This window comes from Pecten maximus, chromosome 15 (assembly GCF_902652985.1).
Source record: "Pecten maximus chromosome 15, xPecMax1.1, whole genome shotgun sequence".
NCBI lineage: Eukaryota > Metazoa > Mollusca > Bivalvia > Pectinida > Pectinidae > Pecten > Pecten maximus.
This window is the reverse complement of record NC_047029.1, coordinates 4,718,698-4,729,013: the sequence shown is the minus strand read 5'-3', so window position 1 is coordinate 4,729,013 and position 10,316 is coordinate 4,718,698. Positions and strand designations below refer to the sequence as shown.

The window sequence follows — 10,316 nt, the reverse complement described above, 5'->3', positions numbered from 1 at the left end:
ATTTCACTTACTGAAACTACCTATCCAACCCAAATCTCGCTTTCGGAAAATTAGAAAACGCGATGTTAATGCATCATTAGTCAGTTCTACGAAAAACCTCTCTTGTACATGTATCGCCACAATATCCTCTAATACGCCAATTCATTTCAAGTGTTCTAATTCAGAGGATAAAGTAGCGAGAGTTGATACCATTGTTCAACTTCCTGTCAACTCAACAAATAAACAGTAAATTTGAATATGACTTATTGCCTGTATTTTAGTAAAATTTCGGAACATAAACAAAAATCTAGTATAGAATTTTCTTTTGACATTTTAAGCTATTTAAACTAGATTTGGGCCCATTGTCATGCCGAATTTACTTGAAACGGTAGATTGCGTTGTAAAAGTCCTATTGTATAACTCATTCATATAAAAATTCATTTCTCTTTACCATTCGAAAATAGACTTTGTCACACGGATTGTTTTCAAATGAAACAAATATAAACTACCTTATGAGTTACATAGTTTTTTTGTTTTTTTGTTTTTTTTTGTTGTTGTTTTTTTTTTTTGTTGGGGGGAGGGCGTTGATTGTTCATAGAAATTGATTGAATACTGTCAATTTGATAAAAAAAAAAATGAAATTTTTACAATTTATGTTTAGTTTGATTTTAACCTAGTTTATTTTAATTCTTTTTTGTGTGTGTGTGCGTGTTAACCTCGTTTTCAAATGTTGTTTAGCATTCATTAAAATTAAACTGTCGTTAAACAGAAACAAACCAAACGATGGGCCCTAAGAACAACAAAACATACGATCGACAATTTGTTATATAAAGAAAATTTATTAAAATTAGTAAACAATCCAAAGAAATATCGACATACTTCATCCTAATTGCTGAACCATGAGATTACATTCATCACAACCTACTACGGTGTCTGTCCAGACTCGAGAAGACCCGGTGGCATAAAAACGTCCCCTGTGACGTGTGTTACTCCATTAGTGCACGTCCAGTCTGGTATGAGTAATGGGGCGTCGTCGACAGTGATATTTCCTAGCCGGACACAAAACACATTGCTTTAAAAATTTCCTTCTAAATTTCAGTACAATCGCTGAATCACTATAATTGTTTGGCTCTGACTATACAGTCACGATCGTGTCAATACAAGTTTAGCAAATTACGTGTCTGGTGATATAACAGTTTGTCACAGCCAATATCCTACAGCCACAATTTCAAAAGATTATAATGAGTAGACTTGTGGATATTAAAGTATGTTAATTGCTTTGTGTTTGAAATGTTTACATTAATCTTTGTTTATTGTGTTTGCTTTGCTATCTTTGGGCTATGTTTACATTTTTTTCTTGTGTTTACACTGCTCTGTGTTTGGTACAATTTTCATGTGTACTTTGTTCTGTGGTGGGTATGGGTACCTTCTTCTGTGGTGGGAATGTTTACATTGTTCTGTGGTGGGAATGTTTACATTGTTCTGTGGTGGGAATGTTTACATTGCTCTGTGGTGGGAATGTTTACATTTTTCAATGGTGGGTATAATTACATTGTTCTGTGGTAGGTATGTTTACATTGTTCTGTGGTGGGTATGTTTACATTACTCTGTGGTGAGAATGTTTACATTGTTCTGTGGTGGGTATGTTTACATTGTTCTGTGGTGGGAATGTTTACATTGTTCTATGTTGGGTATGTTTACATTGTTCTGTGGTAGGTATGTTTACATTACTCTGTGGTGGGTATGTTTACATTGTTCAATGGTGGGTATGTTTACATTGTTCTGTGGTGGGAATGTTTACATTGTTCTGTGGTGGGTATGTTTACATTGTTCTGTGGTGGGAATGTTTACATTGTTCTATGTTGGGTATGTTTACATTGTTCTGTGGTAGGTATGTTTACATTGTTCTGTGGTAGGTATGTTTACATTACTCTGTGGTGGGTATGTTTATATTGTTCAATGGTGGGTATGTTTACATTGTTCTGTGGTGTGTATGTTTACATTGTTCTGTGGTGGGTATGTTTACATTGTTCTGTGGTGGGTATGTTTACATTGTTCTGTTGTGGGTATGTTTACATTGTTATGTGGTAAGTATGTTTACATTGTTCTGTGGTAGGTATGTTTACATTGTTCTGTGGTGGGAATGTTTACATTGTTCTGTGGTAGGTATGTTTACATTGTTCTGTGGTGGGTATGTTTACATTGTTCTGTGGTGGGTATGTTTACCTTGTTCTGTGGTAGGTATGTTTACACTGTTCTGTGGTGGGTATGTTTACATTACTCTGTGGTGGGTATGTTTACCTTGTTCTGTGGTAGGTATGTTTACATTGTTCTGTGGTAGGTATGTTTACATTTTTCAATGGTGGGTATGTTTACATTGTTCTGTGGTGTGTATGTTTACATTGTTCTGTGGTGGGTATGTTTACATTGTTCTGTGGTGGGTATGTTTACATTGCTCTGTGGTGGGTATGTTTACATTGTTCTGTGGTGAATATGTTTACATTGCTCAGTGGTGTTTATATTTCTTTCTGTTGGATATGTTTAAAATGTTTCTTGGACGGTATGTTTACTTTCATTTGTGTATACGTTTGTTTTTGACCTTCCTCTGTGATGGATATGCATATGCATTTACAACCTTTTTCGTCTATTTGTATAGACTTATGATTGAGAGACATGTAACTATGTGTTTTAATATGTTACTTACCATCAACTATTTTCACTTGTAAAGTTTGTCCATCCAGAGTGGTGAGCGGTCCCCCGGTATACATTCCAGCAGTGAAGAAAGTCCCACGAACAATATGATTCTTCACCAGTCCTGAAGAACATTGTCAAATTGCATTCACCAAACACATTTCTGTTTAAGTTCGTCGTTTTTGTTGATGTTTATTTGTTTATTTCTATTTAAAGTTGTACATCCTTACAACAATTAACGTTATACGGAGATGGAGTCCATGAAGAACGAGTTCACTGACGGCCGATTTTATAGTTCCGTCATACTGAAATGCCAAACCTAGATATGGAAGCACCTAATACTGATATCCGTAGCACGTGATCTAGACCTGGAACCTTTCATATCTACTCTTACTAACTACCATATTACCTCAATGTTTTTACCTTTGGTTATGGTAAAATACAAAAATCTATTGTTTTTGATATAAACTATCTGCCAAGGCGAATTGTCGTAAAACATCGAGTCTGTTTCTGAGCTGTTTCTGGGCCTGAACAACCCTTAAATGTCAACTTCCTTACATGTCACATTCCTTACATGTCACCCTCCTTACATGTCACCTTCCTTACATGTCACCCTCCTTAAATGTCACCTTCCTTACGTGTCACATTCCTTACATGTCACCTTCCTTACGTGTCACATTCCTTACATGTCACATTCCTTACATGTCATCCTCCTTACATGTCACCTTCCTTACATGTCACATTCCTTACATGTCACCCTCCTTACATGTCACATTCCTTACATGTCACCCTCCTTAAATGTCACCCTCCTCACATGTCACCCTCCTCACATGTCACCCTCCTTACATGTCACCTTCCTTACATGTCACCCTCCTTACATGTCACCCTCCTTACATGTCAACCTCCTTACATGTCACCCTCCTTACATGTCACCTTCCTTACATGTCACCTTCCTTACATGTCACCCTCCTTACATGTCACCCTCCTTACATGTCACCTTACATGTCACCCTCTTACATGTCACCTCCTTACATGTCACCTTCCTTACATGTCACCTCCTTACATGTCACCTTCCTTACATGTCACCTCACATGTCACCCTCCTTACATGTCACCTTCCTACATTGGTCACCTCCTTACATGTCACCCTCCTTACATGTCACCTCCTTACATGTCACCCTCCTTACATGTCAACCTCATACATGTCACCCTCCTACATGTCACCTTCCTTACATGTCACCTTCCTTACATGTCACCTTCCTACATGTCACCCTCCTTACATGTCACCCTCCTTACATGTCACCTTCCTTACATGTCACCTCCTTACATGTCACCTTCCTTACATGTCACCTCACATGTCACCTTCCTTACATGTCACCCTCCTTACATGTCACCTCACATGTCACCTTCCTCACATGTCACCTTCCTTAATTCACCTCCTTACATTCACCTTCCTTACATGTCACCTCCTACATGTCACCTTCCTTGCATGTCACCTTCTTACATGTCACCCTCCCCTACATGTCACCTTACATGTCACCTTCCTTACATGTCACCTTCCTTACATGTCACCTTCCTTACATGTCACCCTCCTTACATGTCACCCTCCTTACATGTCACCCTCCTTACATCTCACCTTCCTTACATGTCACCTTCCTTACATGTCACCCTCCTTACATGTCACCCTCCTTAAATGTCACCTTCCTTACATGTCACCCTCCTTACATGTCACATTCCTTACACCTCAGACTTGTATCACAGCTTCTGATTAGTGAAAACCATGTCACGTGATTAAAAACATTCGTTATGTCACCCTCTCGTGAGCCCTCCAAAATCGTTATGTCACCCTCTCGTGAGCCCCAACTCGGAACTCTCTTCCGTAACGTCTTCAAAAGTAGTCGAATCAGAGAAGTTCCGAGTATTCTGCTTGACAACAACAATGGCTGCCGGCGGACGCTATCGTCTGCCAACAGAGGAGGAATTGGCGAAATTATTGCAAGAAAAGGATTCTAAAAACACCAAAAGGGTCATCAATGTGGCCGTGGATTCCTTTAGACATTTCCTTCTGCAACATGTACCCTCCAAAGGTTAAAACATCACCTCCATACATGTAGTCCCTCAAATTCTTAAGTCACCCTCCAACATGGTCACCTCAAAATTTTCAACCTCCTGAAGTAATAATCACTTATTGATCACCTATTCACTTACTTTTTTTCGTATACTTACATGTACCTTCCCTGTCACCGATCATTAAATGTCACCCCCCTTACATGTCACCTCTTACACGCCTCCTTACATGACACCTCTACATGTCACCTTCATGTCACATCCCTACAGGGCAAATTGTATAATGTCACCTTCCTTACATGTCACCCTCCTTACATGTCACCTTCCTTACATGTCACCTTCCTTACATGTCACCCTCCTTACATGTCACCTTCCTTACATGTCACCTCCTTACATGTCACCTTCCTTACATGTCACCCTCCTTACATGTCACCCTCCTTACATGTCACCCTCCTTACATGTCACCTTCCTTACATGTCACCCTCCTTACATGTCACCCTCCTTACATGTCACCTTCCTTACATGTCACCCTCCTTACATGTCACCTTCCTTACATCTCACCTTCCTTACATGTCACCTTCCTTACATGTCACCTTCCTTACATGTCACCTTCCTTACATGTCACCCACCTTACATGTCACCTTCTCTACATGTCACCCTCCTTACATGTCACCCTCCTTACATGTCACCCTCCTTACATGTCACCCTCCTTACATGTCACCTTACATGTCACCCTCCTTACATGTCACCCTCCTTACATGTCACCCTCCTTACATGTCACCTTCCTTACATGTCACCTTCCTTACATGTCACCTTCCTTACATGTCACCCACCTTACATGTCACCTTCTCTACATGTCACCCTCCTCACATGTCACCTTCCTTACATGTCACCCTCCTTACATGTCACCCTCCTTACATGTCACCTTCCTTACATGTCACCCTCCTTACATGTCACCTTCCTTACATGTCATCCTCCTTACATGTCACCTTCCTTACATGTCACCCTCCTTACATGTCACCTTCCTTACATGTCACCCTCCTTACATGTCACATTCCTTACATGTCACCCTCCTTACATGTCACCCTCCTTACATGTCACATTCCTTACATGTCACATTCCTTACATGTCACCCTCCTTACATGTCACCCTCCTTACATGTCACATTCCTTACATGTCACATTCCTTACATGTCACCTTCTCTACATGTCACCTTACATGTCACCTTCCTTACATGTCACCCTCCTTACATGTCACCCTCCTTACATGTCACCCTCCTTACATGTCACCCTCCTTACATGTCACCTTCCTTACATGTCACCCTCCTTACATGTCACCTTCCTTACATGTCACCCTCCTTACATGTCACCTTCCTTACATGTCACCCTCCTTACATGTCTCCTTCCTTACATGTCACCTTCTGTACATGTCACCCTCTCTACATGTCACCTACCTCACATGTCACCTTCCTTACATTAGTATATCCGTTGTTTAGAAACACATTAATATTTCTAGTTTCTTCCTAGTTGCATTTCTCCACAATGCCTAATATACCCCTCTCGTGATATTTGATAGGGGACATGCATGTTTTATTTGAAAACAGACTCTGAATTACGGCAAATGACTTTACAAGTCCTACCTGTAGAATGTAATACAGCTCTTGGAGGAAGCCTGATTCACTGCTGCAGCCGTACCCGAAATGTATCGGACATGCGAGCATTCATTATCAAAGAAAATCGAAATAATATCAAACGAAATTAAATAGAAATCAACCAAATTAACAGTAGAGTAACTCGACGAAAGTTCCCTCTTTCTTACAGGCACGTACAGTATGTAAACATTGTTAAAAATCACATCAGGCACTTTGATAATTTGAACGCACACTGCGATGTATTGCGTAATAAATTAGTATGCTTTTATGGCTATGGACGGAGCTAGGGTAGTGTTTGTTTACCCGAATATATCATATTTCCCGAGGTCTAATCCGGGGAAATTAGAGAGCTGAGGTTAAATAAAATACATGTTACCCTGCATCCAGGGCCATAAATTGTTTATTATAACAAAAAATAATCAGTAATTATGATACTCAAAAATAAACTGAAGATATGAAATATCATTTTTATTACAAACTCCTGTGATCCCAGTCGCCCCATTGATAGGTTTCCTAAGTCAAGGTGTTGTTAACAATTTTGTTTTTAGAAAATCATGGAAACAGCTATTAGCGTGTACATTTGTTGATATTATCGTGTTCTGAGTAATCTTGTTTTGCAGAACTTAACTTAGTTCTGCTACTTCGACTGCACGAAAACGTTTGCGTTCTGTTCGTCCGTCATTTGTAAACAACTGGAAGGGAGACAACCCCTCGCAACATAATGTGAGAGTCGCCATGGCGTCGCGCGCTCCAGGGAAATATGATGTTTTATTTCCCGGCCACATGATGCGTTTCGGCTAATCACTGCCACTGATTTAAACATTAGGTATAATATGAAAGCTTATTGTGTTTATGAAATATAAAATGTGCATATATAACACCGGTAAATTATACCCTGATATATTTCTGGTAATGGATACGATTTTTTAAATACATATCTAACATTGCTATGCGTGCTAATAAAATAATTTTACGCAACACTCTTAATTATTATATTCAAATTGAGGAGAGCTCCATTATTGAATGTAGCACGATATTTCTGTAATGTCTGTGCAGCCAATGCCTGCTTTATGTATTCCTATCTATACCATGGACATGCATGAATGTATTGGGCGCTGATTGCCTAATGCTGACTAAAATAATTGATATAAGATATATATACATCTTCGTGTCCTAAGCTGTTAAGAGAACATTCACACCACGCCCCTCTAGCTTGTTGTACCAGCATGAAATAAGTATCTACAAGACAACCACCCATTACCTCAAAACAGACAACCACCCATTACCTCAAAACAGACAACCACCCATTACCTCAAAACAGACAACCACCCATTACCTCAAAACAGACAACCACCCATTACCTCAAAACAGACAACCACCCATTACCTCAAAACAGACAACCACCCATTACCTCAAAACAGACAACCACCCATTACCTCAAAACAGACAACCACCCATTACCTCAAAACAGACAACCACCCATTACCTCAAAACAGGTAAGCATCAAGCCACCATCTACTCGGCAACGTCTAAATCAAACCTCAATAGTACACACTTCGAATGGCGGTGCTATTCTTGTATAATTTCTTAAACTGGTCTGGAGGTAGCTTCTGGAAGGCTGCATCGTTAGGGGCAAACACTGTGATGGGTTCACTGCCTTAAATGAAAAAAGACGATTTTATTAGTTTATGCTAAAGTGTTACATACAAAAATGTACATGTACGTCTAGATTGTATTTATAAGAAAAATGTATAATTACATGTTAGATCATTGTTATGTTACAAAAAGGTTTCTTACATTGCTTTGTACTCGTCATTATAGTTTATCCAAACCTGAGAGAAGTCCTGTCAGGTTTCCATCGATCATCCCGTAATACATATAGCGGAATATTGGAAAACCAAGAAGTCCGGCAACGCTACCAAACTCAGGGGTCATCACCATTACGCGGTCAATCACGTGCAAAACTCCATTCTTAGCATTTATATCAGAACGGGATACAAGACTCCCGGAAGCTGTCACAGCCTTCAATCAAACAGAATAGGCCTTAATTAAAAGATTTTTGTTGTAGTAATTATCTGTTTGTTAACAACCATGGGTTATTTTTCTACAGCTGCCCGGGTAAGTTCTCTACGTAGAAAATGACCCCGGGTACTTTTTCTTTTCGGGTCATTTTTTCACGTTACACCGGCTCATCACATCACTTTTACATCCTATTAATTCGTGATTTACATTGTGTGTATCGTGTTGGCGATATGTTTAAAATTTCACGTTCAAATGTATTGTGTTTAGTGACATCCAAGTATATCACTGAATTATCCCACATCGCCTTTTACCTATCAAACTATTTATATGTAGGATGAGTAAAGTCTGATTTTCAATAGCATTCGATATGTAAATTATCTAATGTATATTCATTAATTATATAGGATATCTAGCATTGTCTTCAGTAATGTACCAAAAACATTTCACAGGTGTGGCTAATATTTTGATAGTTTGCACGTGCGCAATATTTGACATTACCTCTCCTCCCTCATAGAGATTTATTCTGATTGACAAGTCTTGATCCAGGCTCCTCAGAATTTCCTCGTCTTGAAACTCAATTATATCATATCTACCAGGAGCAATATGATATTTGAGTATAGACCTGGCGAAGTCCGTGTCCTTGAAATTGTCCTTCATATCATCAGAAAGTTTTTCAAAAGCGTCATTTAATGGAAGGAAAACGGTGAACGGTCCTGGTAAAACAATTATTAACAAATGCAATGATAATTGACAAAATATCAATTGACAAAAGGATTTTTTCAAAACACTTCATTACAAACGTATTGATGGGATTGCCGACATGACACTATTGTGTTTTAAATTGGCGAGACTTTTGGTTAATTGGTTTATTTTATTTAACGTACTATTATTTTAGGACAGGTCAGGTTTTGGGAGTTAGAAGAAAGCCTGAGTACCCGGAGAAACGGAGACTACGGTCATTACAAGGTACAAATGTAACTGCCCCACGTTGGTTTCGGGATACCTTAACCACTCGGCCACCACGGCCCCATGTTGGCTAGACAAATGAATATTTCAGACCGGAAACTTGTTTTGATACAACTGCTGATCTAAGAAAAGACATATGCTATTTCACATGAACACGCCGGCTGTAGCATGTATATATAATTACCCTGTCCAGTAAGTGTTGTATTTAATCCAGTGGTAGTCAAATACGATACAAACTTTGTAGCTCCCAGGGCCTGCGCCATTGCCACGATGTCCCTTGTATCTCTCTGAATAGGTAGTCTGTTATATTCTGCACCAATTAATTCCAGCGGAGTTAAAATACATGACAGTATTTTCACAAATAATAGAGATAATTTCAGTAGAAACATTTCCAGTTATAAAGAATCTAATCTAAAAATAAAATCTTAAAGTGACTTCATAAGCGATCAACTTATCAAGTGTCTTGAATGATAACCTGTAGTTGAATACAATTGATAAGAACATGTATAGCCATCCAAGCGATATCAGATATCTTCTACCATATGTCCTACAACCTCACATTAAACTACGGTGTTCACACCTACCAGCTGATTCAATATTCCAGTACTTGTTCTCAGTAACACGATATCCGTGATAATTATCGGCTATTGTCTCAAAAATTAACAACACGGGGTTTCAAGAGATGCACGTTGATGAAAACCGCGGGAAAGTTTAATGGTGGTCATCACGATCTTAGTTGTAAATATTCTAATCCGTTGCCAACACATCAGGTTAATTTTCAGAATGTGAGACTTAACCCGGATTTGTCCTAGATTGGTACGACGGGTGTCGTCGAATTGACCTAGATTGGCATGGTGGGTGTGGTCGACTTGACCTATATATTGGTACTGCGGGTGTCGTCGATTTGACCTAGATTGGTATGGAGGAGGCACGTGTCGTCG

General features: G+C 39.2%; 1 protein-coding gene across 1 annotated transcript; it reads right to left on the bottom strand.

The window, feature by feature from the left end:
- Positions 1-804: 804 nt before the first annotated feature.
- Positions 805-9,837, bottom strand: LOC117344367 (transforming growth factor-beta-induced protein ig-h3-like). Its single transcript, XM_033907116.1, has 6 exons — positions 9,560-9,837; positions 8,908-9,122; positions 8,220-8,409; positions 7,943-8,044; positions 2,684-2,794; positions 805-1,028 (listed from the first exon to the last, which is right to left on the bottom strand). Exons 1-6 carry the CDS (start codon positions 9,762-9,764, stop codon positions 904-906), a joined length of 948 nt encoding a protein of 315 aa, XP_033763007.1. The 5' UTR covers positions 9,765-9,837; the 3' UTR covers positions 805-903.
- Between the last annotated feature and the right edge of the window lie 479 nt (positions 9,838-10,316).

What these genes read in the sequence shown, in the direction of transcription:
- LOC117344367 (XM_033907116.1), bottom strand. Translation starts at nt 9,764, where the DNA reads ATGTTTCTACTGAAATTATCTCTATTATTTGTGAAAATACTGTCATGT. An exon ending in TACAACACTTACTGGACAGG is followed by an intron (nt 9,123 to 9,559) that starts GTAATTATATAT and finishes TTGTTTTACCAG; the next exon opens with GACCGTTCACCGTTTTCCTT. An exon ending in ATCTCTATGAGGGAGGAGAG is followed by an intron (nt 8,410 to 8,907) that starts GTAATGTCAAAT and finishes GTTTGATTGAAG; the next exon opens with GCTGTGACAGCTTCCGGGAG.